Here is a 22,217-nt window from a genome sequence, read left to right as displayed (position 1 = left end):
CTCTTCACCATTGAGCTACCTCCCAGCTCCACTGTGTGTTTTTGATACAGGCTCTTGTGTAATTCAGGCTGACCTTTACCACCTTAAGTAGCCAAGGTAGGCCCTGAGCCCTGATCCTTCTGCCTCTACCTCTCAAGGGCTAGGATTACAGGCCTGTGTTGCCACACCCAGCTTAATGCTGATTTTAGAACAGCCTCCTGCTGCACAGGAAGCAGCTCTCACATAAACAGCCATGCTTCCTTGGTCCAGACAAAGGTCTGCAAAGCTGCTAGACTGAGGGAGAAAGTGCAATGGGTCTGTCCGTTTCTACAGGTCGGTTACAGAAACCAAAGAGGGGAGGTTGTGCTAACAGCTCTGCTTGAGCATAACACAGCACGGAGGAGGGCGCTCTGGGGTCCCAATCTAGTTGAGGCCCTGCCTTGTACTGACTATATAGCCTGAGGTAGAACTTCAATGGGACAAGCCTTCATTCATAGCATGCAAGACACACTAAGATCTTCCTCTTTGCACACTCCTCATGACCAACCAGCAGGGTACAAAGAGATGAAACATGTCTCTAAGCCACAAGCCTTCATTCATAGCATGCAAGACACACTAAGATCTTCCTCTTTGCAAGCTGCTCATGACCGACCAGCTGGTACAAAGAAATGAAACTTGTCTCTAAGCCTATGCGAAGAGCTTCACCTTCAATAGGAGGAAACAAAGTTCTGAACTTGAAAGTAAAACTTGAGACCGTCTTCCAACATTGAATACAAAGTGTCAAGTTTCTGCCACAGTACTTCCACAGAACTGACAGCATGTTACCACAGGAAGCCTTTCAAGTTCTTTGTTACCCACTCCCCTTTGTTTCACTGAGTACTGAATCCAGGGTTCAGTGTATGCTAGGCAGGAGGCACTCAACCACTGAGCTACATGGATGGATACCCTCAATTCTTATTCATGTATTTAATTCTGTACTTACTTTATGTGTACCCACAGCCTTGGGCATGCTAGACAAGGGCTTTACCACTGAGCCACATCCCCAGCCCTCACTTTGTTTTTAAATACAGGTCTCACATAAATCAGGCCGCCCTCAAACTGACTATATATAAACCGAGGCCGACCTTGCACTCTTGATCCTTCTCTGAGTGCTGGGATTACAGGTGTATACCTATAATACACACATACACACACCTACCTTGGTTTTTCATTGTTTTTGTATGTTTAGAGACAGGGTCTCATGTAGCTTTGGCTTTCCTATGTAGATCAGGCTAGCCCCAAACTCACGATCCACCTGCCTCTGCCTTTGCCTGCTGGGATTGAAGATACATGCCACTACACCCTGCTACACTTCGGTTTTTGTAATGCTGGGGAATAAACCCAAGGTATAATAGACAATCATTCTACCAACTCTACATCGCTAGTCCCCTCAATTTACTTTTATAATTAAAACATACAAAAACTGTTTTTGAAACAATGATGTATAATTGTCTTCAGTAGAAAGTTAATTTGTTAAAGAAATGTTTTTAAAAGTTATTTCCCAAAATGGATTATAGTTTTATTTAACAAGTCTCATACATTTTGCGAATCAAGGAGGCTTTTATATTTATGAATCAAGGGTGGGCTGGGTACAATGATGCACACCTATAAGACTCAGTTCAAGACCAAATTGGGGCTGGTGGTGTAAAATAGCCTGTAAACTAGACATCATCCTCGGACCTTCCCATGCAGTGTTATATGTACATATGTATGTATCTTAATATGATATGCAGGTAGTTGAAGACTTGCATGACATTTACCTTTGACATTACACCTCAGAATATACCAGAGGAAATCAAGCAGAGTCTTCGTAGCACCTGCTTAGTTCTAATTCTCTGTGGCCTGTGACTGTCTCGGCTTTAGTGGAATCATATAGGCTGACCCAGAGTGTCTGATTTCAACCATCAAGTGTATCTTTAGTTACACACAAGGCACAACTGAGACAGAAATCCTAGAACTAATGAACACAGTGACCTCTAGTGGTGAAACCGGCACTGTCCTACCCTAATCCTTTTTTTTTTTTTTTTTTTTTTTTTTTTTTTTTTTTTAAAAGATTTATTTATTTATTATGTATACAGCATGTATGCCTGCACACCAGAAGAGGGCATCAGATCTCATTACAGATGGTTGTGAGCCACCATGTGGTTGCTGGGAATTGAACTCAGGACCTCTGGAAGAGCAGTCAGTGCTCTTAACCTCTGAGCCATCTCTCCAGCCCCCTACCCTAATCCTTAAGAGCCAGATTAAAAGGAAGGATTCCCTGTATTTGAAAATTAGGTGATGCTGTGTTTTCCCTTTAACTGCAGGAATTCTCCTCTTAGAAGGAAGGGATTGAGGAGAAGAATGGCTGGGCCAAAAATGTTCATTTCATTTTCTCTTTGAAATTTTCCCTCCAAAACTATGATTTTCCTAACACACCTGCTGAAATGAGGGAACCCTTGGTGGGCAGGGGTATAAACAAGCTCGATGTCCACAGCAAGAAGGGGGAGGACTTCACCAGTGGAAGTCTCAGGTGGGAGGGGCAGGGGCAGTGCTGGGGACGGTGGTGTGTGACGGGAAGGCTTGGGACACTTAACACTGAGGAAGACTCGTGCCTAGCTTTCTTACTTTGAGTTACACATACACATGAATGTTTCCCCAACATAGTAACTGACGGTAATCAATTTGCAAACTCAATGCTGAATTCCTGAAGCGTTTTTAGTGCTGGTAAGTCTAGTGCTAGGTAAGTACTCTGCACACTAGGTTACACCCCAGCCCTTTGAACTCCTGACTGTTGACTTAGCATTTGTGAAATTACAACCTCCCCTCATCAATCTGTAAGATGCTATTGAAATGATGGTACTTCTGATCCTTCTGCCTCCACCTTCCAAGTTCTCTGCCACCAGACCCAGCTACTGCCGGGGACTGAACCCAGGGCTTTGTGTGTCGGGCGGGCACCCCGCCAACTGAGCCACACACTTTCCCTAGAATGAGCTTTCCAGGAGGAGGAGTTTGTTTTCTTCAGAAGCATAAAGACCCATTCAAGCTGGACAAGGTGTATCTCCACTTTACAGGAAGAAAATCAGCTACTTGGACAGAGAATAAAAATGTTGAAACTCGCCCAGGGGTGGTGGTGCACACCTTTAATCCCAGCGCTCAGGAGGCAGAGGCAGGCAGATCTCTGTGAGTCTGAGGTCACCCCTGGTCTACAGAGTGAGTTCCAGGACAGCCAGGGCTACACAGTTAAACTCTGTCTCAGAAAACCAAAAATAAATACATAAATAAATATTAAAAGAATGTTAAAACTCAAGCCCATCCTCTTACCAATCCCTCAGAAGACAGGGGAAAACACCCAAAACCTTATTTTTAGGGAAGTGTACACCCCTTAGCCTGTGACAAAAAGCTGAGGTACAAACACGCAATTACGCAAATACTTCAATCCAATTCTTTTACCAGTAAAAATCAGCTCGTCGTGCAGGCAACTTTTCTCTTGCTTGAGGCGAATGATCTCTTCTCGTTGATCGTTGTTTTCTGTGGTCTTCTCGGTTAGGTCCTCTTCATACATAGAAGGAAGAAAAATCCTTAGGTAAACACCAGCCTCCTAGGAACCAGACACTACACAAAGCCTCTATGTGCTCAGCGCCTCTGAGGACGCTGCCGGGTCTACAGCTGGCCCATTCGCCATCTCTGGCCTGGCCTCTCTTGCTACACTCAGGGGACCCAGAGAGATCTTTAAAAATAAAAACTCCTTGTGTCATTTCTTGGTGAGAGGCCCTCCCTGCTGCACTCAGGATGAAATCCAGACTCATTACTGTAAACAGCGAGGCCCACAGTGACATGGCCTTCCCTGCTCCCTACCTCTCTCCTCTTCTTTCTCTCAGTTCCTTGACTGACTCTGGGATAAAGAAGACATAATCTGGGGTTTGTTCTCCATTCTTGGTGAACAGATTCTGAATCTCTTGGAATTTTCTGACTGATGAGTATGTCTTGCCATTCAAAAGAAGCCCCTCTGCTAATGACAGCACTTAGGAAGCTGAGGCAGGAGGATCACAAATTTCAAATTTGAGGCTACCCTGGGCTATGCTATATGACAAGACCTTGTCTCAAAAACCAAAACAAAGCCAAATGAAACAAAACAGGGACCCCAGGCGGGCGGTGGTGGCGCACGCCTTTAATCCCAGCACTCGGGAGGCAGAGGCAGGTGGATCTCTGAGTTCGAGGCCAGCCTGGACTACCAAGTGAGTTCCAGGAAAGGCGCAAAGCTACACAGAGAAACCTTGTCTCGAAAAACAAACAAACAAACAAAAAAAACAGGGACCCTTCCAGATCCCCCCCCTAGTTAGCATCTAGAACCCACTGTTCACCAGCTAGTCCTAGGCCATCAAGGGCTGGAATTTTCAGCCCTACTCACCTGCCTCCAAACCAAGGGGAAGACAGAGCTCTATAGAGACTCCAGAGGACCTGAGATGGAGAGTCCCAGCTACATACATGTGGAAGGGTTCAGGTTTTGCTTTAGGAGAGGATGTAGGAGCTCTGCATAGGAAGCCACTTCCATCCGCATCTCCAGAGTTTCAGCCAGAAATGGGGCAAAGTGCTTCCCTGAGCTTTCTTCAATGCTGGGGCTCAGAAAATGGTGGTGGCCGCCAGGTGGCTGTGGGAACCCTTGCTTTACTGCCAGTTGGCTGGTCACAAGTATGTGAGCCTCCCCTGGGATTTGGAACTGGTGTCTTAAGTGGGAACAGTCTCCTGGGCATGAATCCGTGAGATCCGTCACTAACTCCAGGCACACAGACGGTATCAAAAGCATCAAACTGAAGTGAATGTTTATGTACCCAACTGGTAAAAGAGAAATACAGAGCTCCCTTTTCCAAGAAGGAAACAAACAAGCCCGGAACAGCCCCACTTAAAATCCCCGCTGGGCCTTCTGCATTTGCTCTTCCTGGTTTCTGCTTAGAAAGTTCTCAGTTCGGGTCTGGCTAGTTCTGTCTGCACTCCAGGTATAGCTCAAACACTAACTCTTCACATTTACTTTCTCAGTCAACCTGCACTGAGTTTTTCTCCCTTGCTCTCTGTTCTATCTGTTCTATTTCCCATTACCCTACTTTAAAAAATGTTTGAAATAAATATTGGGTTAATCAAATATTTATAATATATAAATATTGACACAACAGACTTCTCCTTGAACATCCTACTTGACACACACAAACTCAATAAACACTGATGACCCACAGTGTATCCTTGGTGCTGTGTTGACCCAAAGACAAACAGTCTGTCCCCACTACTGCTATGGGTCTTATGAAAAGACGGTTTTAGCTGATGTTATAAATGGAGAAAGAACTTATGACCATTGGTGAAAACATGGTAAGGCCAAGGCTGTTTTTTTTTGTTGTTGTTGTTGTTTTTGTTTTTTTTTTTTAAGATTTATTTATTATGCATACAATGTTCTGCCTGCATGTGTCCCTGCACGCCAGAAGAGGGCACCAGATCTCATTACAGATGGCTGTGAGCCACCATGTGGTTACTGGGAATTGAACTCAGGACCTCTGGAAGAGCAGTCAGTGCTCTTAACTGCTGAGCCATCTCTGTAGCCTCAGACTGTTACATTAAATTGGTCAAGAAAAAAATTTCAGATTTAGGAGATGGGGCTGAGACGGGGTCATATGTAGCCTAGGCTGGCCTTTGAAATCCCTATGTAGTGGAGGATGACTTTGAATTGATGATCCTACTTCTACCTCTCAAGTGCTAGTACCTGTACTACTATGCCTGGCTCAAATTTCAGAATCTAAACAATTTAGTTTGAGAGTAGGCAGCAATCTTCTCCACATTATACTCATGCTTGACTATGTCCAGGAAGACTAAGCCACTGTCTTTAATGATTTGTTTTTATTTTATGTGCACTGGTATTTTGCCTGCATTTATGGCACGTATATCTGTGAGGGCGTTGGATCCCCTGGAACTGGACTGACAGACAGTGGTGAGCCGTCATGTGGATACTAGGAATTGAACCCAGGTCCTCTGGAGGAGCAACCAGTGCTCTTAACCACTGAGCCATCTCTCCAGTCCCACCACTGTCTTATGAAGCATTTCACCCTGGACAGGCGTGAGAATAACTTCCTCAAGCTGTGGCTCTGTAACAGCTCCTCAGAGGCTTATTAAATAGTCCTCTAACCTGACCCAGTCACCATTTATAAAATGATGTGGGGGGCTGGAGAGATGGCTCAGAGGTTAAGAGCACTGCTTGTTCTTCCAAAGGTCCTGAGTTCAATTCCCAGCAACCACATGGTGGCTCACAACCATCTGTAGTGAGATCTGGTGCCCTCTTCTGGCCTGCAGGGATACATGCAGGCAGAACACTGTATACATAATAAATAAATCTTTAAAAAAAATAAAAAAAATAAAAAAAAAATAAAATGATGTGGATTTGAGGCTAGAGCAATAGCTCCTCAGTCCCACGGTCACCTCAGCACCCACTCACTGGTCAAGCTGCCCGGGGGGGAAGACCAGAGAGGAGTGGGCCTACTTCTAGGTCCTCAAAGATCAATGTAAATTAACACCATCATGGGTATTCTTATTCAAATACAACACACACACACACACACACACACACACACACACACACACACACAGCCAAGGCATTTGGTCTATCTTTCACTAGAAGACATCAAGAATCAGAAAGAAGTGAGTCACAGAAGTACCTAGAACAAAACTAGAAAACCTCCCAAAAGGCATTTACAAGATCCCTCAACTCCCCTGATAAGATTTTACATGTTTCTCCCCCAAAGAGCTGAGCAGTTCCCCACTGACTGACTTTGGGTTCGGCCACATGAGGTGCTTATGAAGCAGAGTGGCACTGTGGCAGGTCCAGGCCTAAACCTTAAAAAATCTTCCAATGTTTCTGTTCTTTCTCAAGTTTCTGCCCTCACTGTGGGAAGAGATACTGACTGGCCCATGGGTGAGGAGAAGAGACACTTGAAGCAGAACTAGTCTGTGAGAAGCCTAGCTGGGTCTAGGCTAAACCCACTCATTTGGACCAACTCCAGCTGCTCGAGTTTAACAACTGCTGCACTTACACCGCATTGTTTGTTACACAGCATGTACCAGCAACAGCTACCTGAGAGAGTCAAGGGAACTGAAGCAGGATTCCCTTCAAAATATGATTTGGGGTTGGGGATTTACCAAAGATAAGGCCCTGGGTTCAATCCTCAGCTCTGGGGGTAAAGGTGCAGTTTAACCACAATTCTGTAATCTTGTATCACAAAACTTGTGGCACAATTCTATATAAATGAAACAGATATTGCATGTTAGGATCCATAGCCAGGATATACACTTTCAAGTGTAAGATTAAGGGACTCAGATGAAGAAATAAACTCCCAAGACAAGGTACTACTATCTTAAATTATTTCCTTACCTTTCAGTTTACTGACTTCAAACCTAAGTGCCTTCAATTTCTGCTTATAATCTTGCTTTTCTTTCACAATACAAGTCTCTGCCATCTTAGCATCCCGTAAAGCATGCTCTAACAATTTAAATTTACCCGAACAGTCTGAAATGTGATTGACTGCCTCAATAATATCTTTGTCCTAAAAACCAAGGAGAAAACTGTTAGTCTAGATTTTTTTTAAGTTAAATTTTTATTACATTTATTTGGTGTGTATGATGGTCTGCTATTACACTTATTTTTATTTGATGGAGGTTGGAGGGGAGAAGCTTGGTGTTGTCATGCCACAGCCTGTGTTTGGAGGTCAGAGGACAATTTGTAGGGAGTCAGTTCTCTCCTTCTACCATGTGGGTCCCAGGGATTGAACTCGGGTCGTCAGGCTAGTCAGCAGTGGTTAGTCTAGATTTTTAAATTCTAAATAATCAGTTAGGTTGTTCTTACTTAGACTGTACTGTGCAGTGAGTTCCTTTCTAAACACCTTTCAGGTTAACTCAGTTGTTGTAACTCTATGGTAGTACCTAGTGGCAAAGAAATCAGTGGACATAAAAAAATTCTTTTTTTTTTTCTTTTCTTTTTGTTTTTTCAAGACAGGGTTTCTCTGTGTAGCTTTGGTGCCTTTCCTGGAACTCACTCTGTACCCCAGGCTGACCTCAAACTCACAGAGATCTGCCTGCCTCTGCCTCCCAAGTGCTGGGATTTAAGGCACATGCCACCACCGCCCAGCACAAAAAATTCTTATCTGACCATGGTGCTAAAGCAGCCATTTCAATGTAATTGGCTGGCCTGAGAAACCATGTGATGTCATGACACCTTACTTTCTCTTGAAAAGTTGAAAATCAGACATTTTTTTTTTAGACAAGGTCTCTTTACATAGCCCTGGCTGTCCTGTAACTTGCTCGGTAGACCAGGCTGGCCTCACATTCACAGAGATCTGCCTACCCCTGCCTCCGAGTACTGGGATCAAAGGCATGTGCCACCACAACCAGCAAAATCAGACAATTTGATGGCCAGGCTAGACTGTTCAGCAAGTAAGGGGTTGGCTGCTCTTCCATGGGGATGTTATTCTATGGATGACAGGTTAAGTCCCATGGGGCCAACATTTCCTACCTACATTCAGCTTGTTAAAAGGACAGACTCTTAAAACCTCATCCAACCAACATGCTGCATTAGAAACTTCTATGGTTGAAAAGCAATTCTAAGCATAATTAATATACAACAATAAGTGGCTGAGGTAGCTTAGTGGCAGAGCACTAGCCCAGGTTCAATCCTAGACTCAGGGACACTTGCTGAAACACTATGATTAACAGGTATACCTTCCTGACACACCCACGGCTCCGGCAGCACCACACACGCATTCTGATAAGATCCTCCCAAGCTTGGAGGGTTTACGGAGAGAAAACAACTGGGGCAAACCACTCCACAGCCAGTGGAAGATTGGCCATGATGGAATCTCAGCATTCTGGAGGCTAAGGGAGAAGGATCAATGAGTCCTGGGCCAGCCTGGGCTACATAACAAGTTTCAGGCCAGTAGACAAAACAAAACAAAATCTTTAAAAACAGTAGAAGGGCTAAGGATGTAGCTCAGTAGTAGAGTGCTTACATAGCACATAAAAGGCCCTGGGTTCAGATCCCACCACCATACATTTAAAAAATTGTTTATTAAAACAGTAACACAAGATGGGTGGTGGTGGTGCACGCCTTTAATCCCAGTACTCAGGAGGCAGAGGCAGGCGGATCTCTGTGAGTTTGAGACCAATCTGGTTTACAGAGTGATACAGAGTGAGTTCCAGTACAATCAGGGCTGTTACATAGAGAAACCTTGTCTTGAAAAAACAAAAACAAACAAACAAAAACCAAAAACTTTGTGTCCAGCCAAGTTTAAAAATAATAAGCAGTTAAGTCAATAACAAGGGAGACAATTCCTTCAATCCCTGTGCGCCTTAAACAAGGAACTTGGGAGTTCCTGTTTCAGTCTTTCTAAGTATGTTGGGATAAGCATGTGCTTCTAGCAAAGACCGTTCACCTCCATTAGAACTTTGATGGAGGGTGTGTCGCTTCTTTATGGACACACTGCCCTAACATGGGGACACTTGGAAACACCTTCAGTTTTTCACAGGCTCTTACCAGTGCTGGGATGGACATCATGCTGGTCACTATTTTCACTAACCCTAACTCTATAGATTTTAATATTTTCTCCTTAATTTTCAGAAAGGTTACTCATGATCATGTCCCAGCGTTAATGCTGAAGGAAAATTACAGATGAATTCACACAAATGTCCCACTACACCAACATCATCCCCTGCTTAGCAACTGCCAAAGATGCATGCGGCAGAGGAGCGCTCCCTGTCTCTGAGGAGCCTGTGCCTCACACTCTACCAGTGTCTGCCAGCTGCCAGTTCTCCTCTTGTCTTACTAAAAGACTAACAAGCATCTAATGATCAGTATCTTCAGGATACTACAGCAGATACCTGGGAGGGAACAGATTCACTGAGATGGAGTGCAGAAGCTTCGGGAGCAGTGTGTAAACCTTTTTCTTTTTTTTTTTTTCGTTCTTGCTTTTTTTTTTTTCAAGACAGGGTTTCTCTGTGTAACAGTTATGGCTGTCCTGGAACTCGCTTTGTAGACCAGGTTGGCTTCGAACTCACAGAGATCCACCTGCCTCTGTCTCCTGAGTGCTGGGATTAAAGTCGTGCACCACCACCGCCCGGCGCTTTCTTTCATTTTTAAAAGAGGAAGATGAAATTCGCAATGGTAGCAGCTCTGTTTCTGGGCTGCTAAGGACTTGGGGAGAGCTGGGGTGTGTGGGTGAGCTCTGTACGCTACAGAGTGCTCTGGAAGTGGAGGTACGGCACTTCGGTTACCTTCAGCTTTATCATGGTAGTGAGGGCCTGCTCTCTAGCTTGCAGTTGTCCCACCTGAGCGGAAAGCTCCACTAACGTGCTGCTGAGGTTCTCATTTCTAGCCTACAAGGGAACAACACAGAGAATACTGAGTCTGCGGGTGCTCTCCTTATGCTACTGACCACAGTCAACACTCGTGTCTCTGTTTTTAAATTTGATGTTTTTAAGGAACAAAGTGGGCTAAATAAGCAATCGTCAAAAAAGAAGGCAAATACCTATTCTCCTATTAACTCTAGTTTTCTCTCAATACTTAACAATTGTTCTAACCTGTACTGATTTATACAGGTTAAGTTGATAAACATTTATTTTTAAGTAAAATCATTTTATTTTAGTTAACTCACAAATAAAACACCACACAGATGGTTTAAGGAAGCCACTCAAAAACTAGCCCAGTCCCAAATTCTATGCCTTTCCATGAACACAGAGTGGCTGTTCTGAAGTCATGGAGCTTTGCTTATGATTTTACACGTTCACTGTCAATTACATTTTTTATTCACTATCCAGCACAAAAAAAAAAAGAAAAAAAATCTATGATACTTGAAACTAGAAAAAACATAAATTATATCTTCTTTCATGACTTGTGTCCTTTTCCTATTTTTTTTTATTTTATTTTATTTTATTTTTTTTAATTTTTATTTTGCAATACAATTCAGTTCTACATATCAGCCACAGATTCCCTTGTTCTCCCCCCTCCCCCCCCCCCACCTTCCCCCCAGCCCACCCCCCATTCCAATCTCCTCCAGGGCAAAGCCTTCCCCACAGACTGAGATCAACCTGGTGGACTCAGTCCAGGTAGGTCCAGTCCCCTCCTCCCATGCCGAGCCAAGGGACCCTGCATAGGCCCCAGGTTTCAAACAGCCAACTCATGCAATGAGCACAGGACCCGGTCCCACTGCCTGGATGCCTCCCAAACAGATCAGGCCAATCAACTGTCTCACTCACTCAGAGGGCCTGATCCAGTTGGTGACCCCTCAGCCATTGGTTCATATTTCATGTGTTTCCGTTTGTTTGGCTATTTGTCTCTGTGCTTTATCCGACCTTGGTCTCAACAATTCTCGCTCATATAAACCCTCCTCATTCTCGCTAATTGGACTCCCAGAGATCCACCTGGGGCCTAGACATGGATCTCTGCATCCAGATCCCTCAGTAGTTGGATGAGGTTTCTAGCACGACAATTAGGGTGTTTGGCCATCCCATCACCAGAGTAGGTCAGTTCGGACTGTCTCTCGACCATTGCCAGCAGTCTGTTGTGGGGGTATCTTTGTGGATTTCTGTGGGCCTCTCTAGCACTTTGTTTCTTCCTATTCTCATGTCCCATGCTCATGGATAGGCAGAACTAACATAGTAAAAATGGCAATCTTACCAAAAGCAATCTACAGATTCAATGCAATCCCCATCAAAATACCAACACAATTCTTCACAGACCTGGAAAGAATAATACTCAACTTCATATGGAAAAACAAAAAACCCAGGATAGCCAAAAGAATCCTGTACAATAACACAACCTCTGGAGGCATCACGATCCCTGACTTCAAGCTCTACTATAGAGCTACAGTAATAAAAACAGCTTGGTACTGGCATAAAAACCGACATGTGGACCAATGGAATCGAATTGAAGACCCTTTTCCTATTTTTTATTCATAATTTTAGGTTGGGAGTAAAGAAGATAATAAATGAATAAGAACTGGATTTTCATCAAGGGAGTGGCCTTAGTGAATTCTGCACATCTTTTTTAATATCCAGGCTAAAAAAACTTTATCCCGGGAGCTGGAAAGATGGCTCAGCAGTTAAGAGCACTGGCTGCTCTTCCAGAGGACCTGGGTTCAATTCCCAGCACCCACATGGAGGCTCACAACTACCTGTAACTCCAGTTCCAGGGGTCTGACAACCTCACAGACATACATGCAGACAAAAAAAAAAGTATGTAGATAAATAAATAATTAATTAATTAAAAAAAAACTTTATCCTGGGTTTCGTTCAATATGCCAATATGCATTTGCAAAAATCCTATAGAAAGCAAAACACAAAAAGTAAGCTGTTCTCTAAACTAGACTTGAGCTGATAACGATGTATTCACTCACATTCACCAGTTATAACAAACAGACCACTGTGATGCAGGGCCTCAGAAGTGGGGGAGGCTGTGTGTGTGGATATAGCAGACATGGCAACTCTGTACTTGCCATACAATTCTGCTGTAACCCTAAAACTGTTCTACAATATACAGCTCAGCTGAGCACAGTATCACAAACTGTAATCATAGCATTCAGGAGGCTGAGGCAGAAGGATTACCAGTTTGAGATCAGCCTGGGCTACGTAGTGAGACGATCTCAAAAAAAAAACCAAAAACAACAACAACAAAAAAACCCAACAATAATAAACAAATGAATAAATAATAAAGAAAGAATAAAATACTGAAAACTTGATGTTACCAATTTTATCCCAGATACGTTACTAGCTTGGGTATGTGTGTATTTATCGTATCAGATAGAGCTTAGGCTAATCTCAGCACTTGAGAGAGAGGCTGAGACTGGAGGACCGCGTTTCAACACTAGCTAGAGGAGACTAAAGGAGACATGGAAAAATGTCTGGGAATGTAAAGCACTTGCATCTTCAAGGCCCTGGGTTTAATCTCCACAACAGGAAAAGAAGAGGGGAAAGGAGAGAGAGAGGTAAAGGGAAGGGAGGAGGGAGAGGGAAGGAAGAGGAGGGGAGGGCAGGGGAGGGGTTCAGAATCTAGAAAGCCAAATTTGAAGCTACCAAAACTCGAAGGTACTTATTTCAGACTTCGAGAAAGGAGGTTTTCTGAAATAAGCCATTGTTGGTAAAAAGGACAATGCTTCTAAACCAAACAGCAAAACCCTTTATGGGCTGTGATGAAACTTCACCTCCAGGACAGAACGGTGCTGTACAGCTAGCCAGAAAGTGGGGAGAACACAAAGCCAGGACGGACAGAACACACACTACACACTCCATACACACAGGCCACTTTTAATGGTGACATTTAAAGTTCATTTTTCTGTAACCGAAACCCGGATTTTGAACTAATGAAGATCATCAAAAATTACAACCAACCTCAAGGTCTTCCGAGAGGAGGGCAGAATGTGTGGCCTTTTGAGCCATTTCCTGAAGCTGCTGCTGAGTCTTCTGAAGAGCGGCCTGACACTCTATTTGATTGGATTCAAGCATTTTGACCTTCTTCATGAGAGACTTGATTATGTCAGTTCTTTTATGTAGCTCACCTGAGGGAAATTTCAATCACTGTGTCTGCACTGAGATGTAACAGGCAACATTTTCAAAATCAGATTACAGAGTAAAGGTGTGTTAAATGTTTTAAAAACATCTTATTGTGAAATGCACAATGCCTAACATGTATTCCAGACATAAACGCTGGCACCAACCCAGAAGACACCTTCCCAAACATAATCTCTCTTAATTTCCACTTTCCAAGCCACTGCCCTGATCTTAGAATGGTCCCTTCTTTGCTGCCCACCTGCCCCTCATGCTGAGGATGGTGTGCCAGGCACTTGCCTACCACCGAGCTTTTTACTGTTAATGTTCTCCTACCTCACTCTGCATCCACCCCAAAGCACAGTCTGAGCCAAACACAGATGCAGTTATACTCAGGAGTTTGTCTCTTCACTTGTTTTGCTGAGATTAGATCCCGAGGGCCACCCATGTTGTAACTTGTGTTTACCACTAACGCTGCAATAGGAGTCTATTAATTATAACTCCAACATGTATTTATCTACTCACATCTATCTAGGTGATTATCTAGGTTATGCCTACTTTGCAGCTGTTAAATGGTGCTGCTCTGAATGACCATTTACATGTGTCTAGGGGCGTATCTGCTTTGCTCCTCAAAATGTGGTCCTTGCCCCTGAAGCAGTAGCATCATTGGGGAAATTGCTAGAAATGAGACCCCTACCCGAGGCATGGCATCTGTAATCCCAGCAGCCCAGCACCAGGCCGGTGAAGACAGTAAGATGAGGAGCCCAAGATCATCCTTTGCTACAAAGCAAGTTCAAAACCAGCCTGGATTACAGAATACCCTTTCCAAAATTAAAAAACAAGAAAAGACAGAAACAAGTGCTGAAGAGGTGACTCAGCAGTTAAGAGCTTACACTTAGACTGCTCCTGCTGAGAACTCAAGTTTGGTTGCTGGCCCCCACACTGGGTGGCTCACAACTGCCTGTAACTCTAGCTCTCGAGGATCAGGCTCTCACCAGCACCCTCTCAGGCGTCAGCACTTACCATGTGCACGTGCCCCCACACACCCCACATAACAATGAAAAAGCAAAGGCTGGAGAGATGGTTCAGTGTTGCTCTTGCAGACCTGAGTTTGGTTCCCAGCACCCACATGGCAGCTCACAACTACCTGTATTGTTCCAGGGGATCCAATGCCCTCTCCTGGCCTTGGAGGGCACCAGGTGCATGTGCGACACACATACATACATCCAGGCAAAGCTCCCATACACATAAAATGAAAATAATAAATGAATCTATTTAAAAAATAAAGAAGAGATTGTTGGGCCGTGGTGGTGCATGCCTTTAATTCCAGCATTTAAGAGGAAGAGGCAGGCAGATCTCTGTGAGTTCAAGGCCAGCCTGATCTACAAACCAAGTTCCAGGACAGCCAAGAATGTTACCCAGAGAAATCCTGTCTTGAAAAACAAAAAAGAAGGTTAGAGAGATGATGGTTCAGTGGATAACAGAACTGGCTGCTGTTTCAGAAGACCCAGGTTCAATTCTCATTACCCACATGATAGTTTACAACCTTAACTCCAGTCCGGGGGATCCAGCGCCCTCTTCTGGCCTCTGAACACACTGCACGCATGTGGTGCACAGGCAAACATGGAGGCAAAAAACCCATATACATTAAAATCTTAAAAGGGGGTTTTAATTAAAACAACAAAACAAAACAAACCAACAAAAAGAATGCAGACTCTTAATCCCAAACCTATTATATCAGAATCTACTATTTTGGGGGGTGAGGCTAGGGGTTGCTAGGGATGGAGCCCAGGGCTTCAAGTACTTTCCCAGTGAGTCATGTTCCTCAGCCCACAATCTGCATTTCCTCGGTTCTTTAGGCAGCTAAAGTGAAAATTCCTGGAGGTGGAATGGCCGGACCACAGCTAGAACATCTTTCAGACTTTAGACCCTTTCTTACAGGGTATGTATGTCTCCCACTTGACTAGGCACCGTGAAATAATTGCGGTAACTTACTCCCACGAGCAGTGCAGAAGCCCTCCTGTGGCTCTCTATCTTCCCATACGTGGGCTAGCAAGGCCTGAGGCTCCATGGCTTCCAAGGCCAGATACCAAGAGGCAGACTGGCATAGCTGTCGAGTTGACTCTGACTTGGTTTACCAACATCTGACAGCTCTTGCCAGTCTAACAAACGTTAAATGGTCTACAATTATGGTTTGTGTTTCCCTACTTCCTAATGAGAATGAGAACATACTAATATACTGACTGGTTATTAAATTTTCCTCTTTCCATGAAGAACTTATTACGTCTTCTTCTTGTATGTAGCACTGAAGATTAACAGAGCCCTCTGGGTGCTAGGCAAGCACCTCCACTAATCTGCATACCCAAGCCCCAATCTTGCTTACTTCAAAAACTAGGTACTGATGGCTATATACAATCTGTGTTATTTAAAGAAGTATCTTCATACTATTTTTTTTTTGAGACTGGGTCACTTTGTAGCCCTGGCTGTCCTAGAACTATGTAGACCAGCCTGGCCTAGAACTCATACAGATCTGCCTACCTCTACCTCCCCGGTGCTGGGATTAAAGGTGTATACCACCACACCTGGCTGTTTAGACTACTTAAAATTTTTTAAAATTACATTTATTGTGTGTGTGCACATGCTTATGCATGTGTGTCGCAGTGTGTGCAGAGGTCAGAGGTCAACTTGTGAGAGCTGGTTCTCTCCTTCCACCATGAGGCTCTTGGGGACTGAACTAAGGTCCCCAGGTCTGGCAGCAAGTGCCTTTACCTACTAAGCCATCTTTCAGGCCCTATTTATATTACTTTCAATTAGCAATCTTTTATTCTTGTATTTTGCTTTTTTATTTTTACTTTTGGAATTGTTGAGACAAAGTCTCATGAACCCCAGGCTGGCTTCAAATTCACTGTAGCCAAAGGTGACCTTGAACTTCTGGTCATCTGACCTCCACTGACCATCCTAGTTTTACCTGATGTTGAGAATAGAGCCCGATGCTTCATTCATGCTAAGCAAGTACCCTACCAACTGAGCTACTGATGGACCAGCCTGACTCTACTTTGAGATTAAAAGCCATCTTGTTATAAGGTCAAAATAAAACTTGGATATGACCAGGTCTTGACTCATTTTCTAGAATTTGACCTGTTCCATACCCTAGATCTGTAACTTGAATGTTAAATGGTCTTTTAATAATAATAATAATAATAATAATAATAATAATAATAATAAAACAATACCAGATATCGGGGTAAATGCTGAAAGACCAGAGAGACAAAGGAACAAGCCACCTCTTACCTCTAGGACTCCTCAGCCTGAAAAGCCTTCCTCAGTCAAAAGACTTTAGTTCCTGTCTCCTCACGCCTTATATACCTTTCTCTGCCCACCCATATCATTTCCTGTCTCAGCTTTCCTAGTGCTGGGATTAAAGGCGTGTGACTCCCAAGTGTTGGGATTAAAGTGTGCCACCACTGCCTGGCTCTGTTTCTCTCCTAGACTGAGTCAATCTCATGTAGTCCAGGGTGGCTTTGAACTCACAGAGATGCAAACAGATCTCTGCCTCCTGAGTGCTAGGATTAAAGATGTGTACTACCACTGCCTGGCCTCTATGTTTAATCTAGTGGCTTGTTCTATTCTCTGATCTTCAGGCAAATCGATTAGGGTACACAATATATCACCACAATACCTAACCTCCACCCTGATAAGATGTTTTGTCAAGTAATTTTGAAATTTCAGCCAAATTCCTATGTAACCCAAATTCCTCTGGAAATCTCCAAACCCTTGAAAACTCCCTGGTATTGCAGGTTTTCTGGGCTATATAAACCCTACTGTCTCCCATGTTGGATGCTATTGACTCAAACCCCCTTTTAGGAGGATAGCTGTATCTGATGGAAAATAAAGCTTGCATATTCAACCAAAGAATTTGAGTAATGGTCTCTATTCTCATTTAGTGGGATTAACACTATATTCCCAGCCCTATTTTGAGTTTTTTTAAATTATATTTAGGGGATGGAGAAATGGCTCAGTAGTTAAGAGCACTTACTGTTCTTCTAGAGGATCCAGGTTCAATTCCCAACACCCACATAATGGTTCATTAGCATCTATTGCTCCAGTCTCAGGGGATTCATCACCCTTTTCTGACCTCCTCTGGCACTGCATGCATGTTGTGCAGGCATACATACATTCATACACATAAATTTAAAAAATAGTTATTTATTTATGGTTTATTTATTTATTTATTTGGTTTTTCGAGACAGGGTTTCTCTGTGTAGTTTTGCGCCTTTCCTGGAACTCACTCTGTAGCCCAGGCTGGCCTCGAACTCACAGAGATCCGCCTGCCTCTGCCTCCTGAGTGCTGGAATTAAAGGCATGCGCCACCACCGCCCAGCTTATTTATGGTATATTTATAAGAACATATCTATATGTTGTAAAATTCAAAGGATAACTTGTGGGAGTCAACTCTCTCTCTCTCTACTGTTTAGGTACTAGGGACTGAACTCAGGTCTTAAGGGTTAGTAGCAAGCACATTTACCTGCTGAGCCATCTTGCCACCCCCTGCCTATGTTTTATAAAAAGACTGTGGTGAGCCAGGGCTTTGAGCATTTCCTACCACTGAGCTACACCCACAGCCTTCCCTCCATGCTAACTGTAGCTCTGGCCAGCACTTTTCCTACATGGCTGTTTATACAGTCTGCCTGTCTTCAACAGGACTGAACCCGGGGACATCAGGAGCTGAATTCTTTATGTGTCAGCACTCAGACATACAGATGGAGCTGCGTGTGTTTCTGACCTTCTAATTTGCTGCAACGTTCCTCCAGAGTCAACACTTTTTGCCGATCCTCTTCCCATGAGAGAAGTTGTCTCTGATGCACCGTGACCATATCATTGAGCTCTTTATCTCGATCTTTCAGTTCTCCAATGAGCAACTGCAGCTCCTTCCGCTGTTTTTCAATAGTGGAATTCTCAACTTCTGACCCGATGTTCTACATGGAGGGTGGTTTTGAATCAAGATAAACCCAATACCACACATCAGCCACAATATATCTCCAAACAATTATACTCTTTCGCTGCCAACTCTGAATTGTGAAATTGAGTTCTATCCTCGTTTAAGAGCAAAACAACAAGTTATACCACAGTCTGCCGCTATCATCTTCCATCAGACCACACAGTTCTGAGAGAGGAGGACCATTTCCAAAACCTCTGGCTAACCACAGTACACTCCACTTCTGCTTCTTCCTGCTTTGCTGTCCATCTTCCTGTTCCAGTCAATAATGCTACTCCCTACTCTGCCCTTCTGTGTCCTGCATCGTACGCAGATCATATGCTCATTAATGCTCTGGGTTTGAGCTCCAGGACCACACATACAGAAAGGTTGCACGCGCGCGCGCGCGCGCGCGCACACACACACACACACACACACACACACACACACACTCCTGAGGCAACCTTTCTGTATGTGTGGTCCTGGAGCTCAAACCCAGAGCATTAATGAGCATATGATCTAACTGAGTTACAGTCCCAATCGTTGGCCTAGAAATTTTGGAGAAATCAAGGAAAGGTAAACATGAAATAATTGTTTTTAACAATGTTATAAATAATTCTGATCAAAGAATGGAAATTTTAATCTGTAAGAAAATAGCCAGGCTGTGGTGGCGCATACCTTTGATCCTTGCACTTGGGAGGCAGAGGCCAGTGGATCTCTGTGAGTTTGAGGCCAGCCTGATCTACATAGTGAGTTCAAGGACAGCTAGGGCTACACAGAGAAACCCTGTGGGGGGTGGGGTGGAGAAAACTTAAGCTGGATATGGTGGTACAAGTCTTTAGTCCCAGCACTTCAAAGGTAATGAATGGTAGGTAGATCTCTATGAGTTCAAGGCCAGCCTGGTCTACAAATCAAGTCCCAGAACAGCTAGGACTACATAGTGAGATATTATGGCAACAATAACAAAAATAATGAAAGAAAGACAGTAATTAAAACCTACTATTAACAGACACATTATTGAAATGCACTCAATCTATCAAGGGCAATTTAATATTGTTGCTTGTCCAAACTCAAAATATATAGTTAAAAACAAGGGCAGAAAGGATCCAGAAGTCACAGGTTTGATTCTTAGCACCCACACAGAAACTCAAAACTGTCTGTACCTCCAGTTCTGGGGGATCTGATACCCTCTTCTGGTCTCCCCAGGCACCAGGCATACATGTATACAGATATACATGCAGGCAAAACATCCAAACACATAAAAAAAAAAACAAATAAATCTTAAAAGGGGTGGGATGGTTCAGCAGAGTGTTTTTGCTGCATGTATATCCGTGTACCACTTCCAAGCTCGGTGCCTGTGGAGGTCAGAAGTGGATATCAGGTCTGCAGGAAACGAAATGATAGACATTTGTGAGCCACCAGACAGGTGCTGGGAATCAAACCTAGGTCTTTTGGAAGAGCAGCCAATGCTCCTGACCAACTGCTGAAACATCTCTCCAGTTCCCACAGCTTTTTAAGAAAATACCTTTTGAGATGTAGTCTCACTAAATTGCCCTCCCCTTAGGCTCTGTGGCCTCGAACTTTCCAGCTTCCGAAGTATCTGAGATTACAGGCCTATGGCTTTATAAGTGCCTCGAATATAGTAATCTCTCAACATTAGCTGCTATTATTGTTATTAATTACAATTAGATAGGGTCTTGTTATGCAGCCCTGGCTGGCCTTGAACTCACAGGAATCAGTATGCCTTTACTTCCCAAGTACTTTCTGGGACTAGAGGCGTGCACCACCCCACCTGACTTAATTCATGTATGGGGGGGTGGGGTGGTCAGAGGACAACTTTCAGAAGTTGGTTCTCTCCTACCATCTGAGTTCCTGGGATCAAACACAATTCATCAGGGCCGGTTTAACGAACCTTTACCCACTGAGCTACTATTAAATTGTACTGTAAACCATATGATAGTGCCGAGTTATGTTCTGTTTTTGTGTATGAAAAGCGGGACTGGAACTCGCCTCCCGCACTCCTGGCAATCCCACCACTAAGCTAAGCCTAGCCCCGAGAGTTCTAACTTAAAGACAATAATTAAAGCTGGGGCACAGTGGCTCACACCTAGCTTCTCGGGACTCCGGAGGCAGAGGCGGCGAGAGTGACGCCAGCGTAGCCTACATGGGGTGTGAAGGGCCGTACAAGTTCATCGGAGACTCACGTATATGACCACAGCGTTTGGAAAAGGACTTATTATAAATAATGATGATTGACACTCACTAGTAACTAAACACACACACACACACACACGAACTTGGAATTCCAAGTCACAATACTTGAATTCCAGTCTATAGGAAGGGCAGGCAAGGGGCACGGAGCTCGGCGGAGGAAAACGGGCGAGGAGCCGAGCATCCAGCGTGCTCGCCTCACCCTGCACGGACGCAGGAATGCAAACCTCGGGCAAATTCCCTTTCAGGACCGTCCAAGTGAAGTTGTAGGACGGTCCGTCCCCTCGCCGGGCTACTGTGAAGTAAGCGAGGGAGGGCAAGGTCGCTGCCAACGTTCAACAGCAATGCCCGGGTGCTCGCGCTTCGTCGTCGTCGGCTGCGGCGGCGGCGTCAGCTCAGTCCCGGGTTTTGTCGGGCGGAGCAAACGGCCGCTCCGTCCCCGCTCTGCACCGCCTCCCCGGGGCAGCGGCGCTCACCTGGCGCCGGGAGAAGAAGGTCGCCGAAGGGATCATGGGTGATGCCCCCGTCCCCAGAGAGAGTCGCTGCCACCAGCGCGTCACCCCAGAAACGCCATAGGCGCCTGGCCGCAGAGGCGCGGGCAAGCCCGCAGGCCGGCACGCCGCGCCCTCGCGGCCGCGCATGCGCACCCAAACCGCCCGGCCCGACGGCGCCGAGGCGTCGCGCAGGTGGACGCTCCAAGTCTCGCGAGACTTGCGGCCATGCGCCGGCCTTGGGAACGGGAACCTGGTTTCTCACGCTGGAAGGCTCCCGCGCCACATAAGTCTCCAGAGAAGCGTTCCAGCGCGAAAAGACAAAATCGTGTCCAGGTCCCAGTGGCCCCGGCTCACTCGCTTTCTGGTTCCCCTTAACTCAACTAGAATGTCGTCCGTTTCCCTCCCTGTGGATAATCGAGGCTCGGGCAGACAGGACTAAACCAAAGATCACTCAAGACAGAAGGATCGATCAGCCAGTCAATCATCTATCTGCTCTCAATAGTGATGAGAACCGTGACACTTTATTATATCAACATCTACCATATCATTGCTGGGTCCTGGGGCTGAGGTAGAAAGACCGCAGACCTAGGGAGACCCCGGGTCTCGTTTTCAGGTGTGTGCATCCCTTCACTTGTGCGGAGGTGAGAGGACAGCTTCCAGGCCGTGTCTTCTCGGAAAGGCCTTTGAGGAAGGTCCACCAATTACACCAGACAAGCTGGCCAGCCATCCTGCCTGGTTCCCAGCTCTAGGATTACAAATGCACATGTGACAGACGCCCGCTGGTGTGTGTGTGTGTGTGTGTGTGTGTGTGTGTGTGTGTGTGTAAGGGTGTTGGGGGTCGGGGAAGGACAAGCAGTATGGCCCTGGACATTGAAAGCAGTTCCATCTTTATTACACATCTTTTTTCTAACTTTTTTTTCCCCTAAACACCCTTTCAGGGCTGGAGAGATGGCTCAGCAGTTAAGAGCACTGGC

At 44.8% G+C, this 22,217-nt stretch overlaps 1 protein-coding gene across 1 annotated transcript in view; it reads right to left on the bottom strand.

The window, feature by feature from the left end:
• The window catches only part of Ccdc62 (coiled-coil domain containing 62), a 45,918-nt gene extending 24,500 nt beyond the window's left edge, over positions 1-21,418 (bottom strand). Inside the window, exons 1-6 of the mRNA XM_059249751.1 lie at positions 21,226-21,418; positions 18,347-18,539; positions 13,408-13,574; positions 10,297-10,398; positions 7,406-7,577; positions 3,451-3,552 (exon numbers count right to left, since the gene is read on the bottom strand). Coding sequence (XP_059105734.1) covers positions 3,451-3,552; positions 7,406-7,577; positions 10,297-10,398; positions 13,408-13,574; positions 18,347-18,539; positions 21,226-21,390 — 901 coding nt within the window. The 5' untranslated portion in view covers positions 21,391-21,418. The remainder of the gene's footprint in view (positions 1-3,450; positions 3,553-7,405; positions 7,578-10,296; positions 10,399-13,407; positions 13,575-18,346; positions 18,540-21,225) is intronic.
• Positions 21,419-22,217: the final 799 nt, after the last annotated feature.

The sequence above is a fragment of the Peromyscus eremicus genome, chromosome 23, assembly GCF_949786415.1.
Source record: "Peromyscus eremicus chromosome 23, PerEre_H2_v1, whole genome shotgun sequence".
Taxonomy (NCBI): domain Eukaryota; kingdom Metazoa; phylum Chordata; class Mammalia; order Rodentia; family Cricetidae; genus Peromyscus; species Peromyscus eremicus.
Note: the sequence above shows the minus strand (reverse complement) of the source record. Positions and strands in the feature narration are given on the sequence as shown.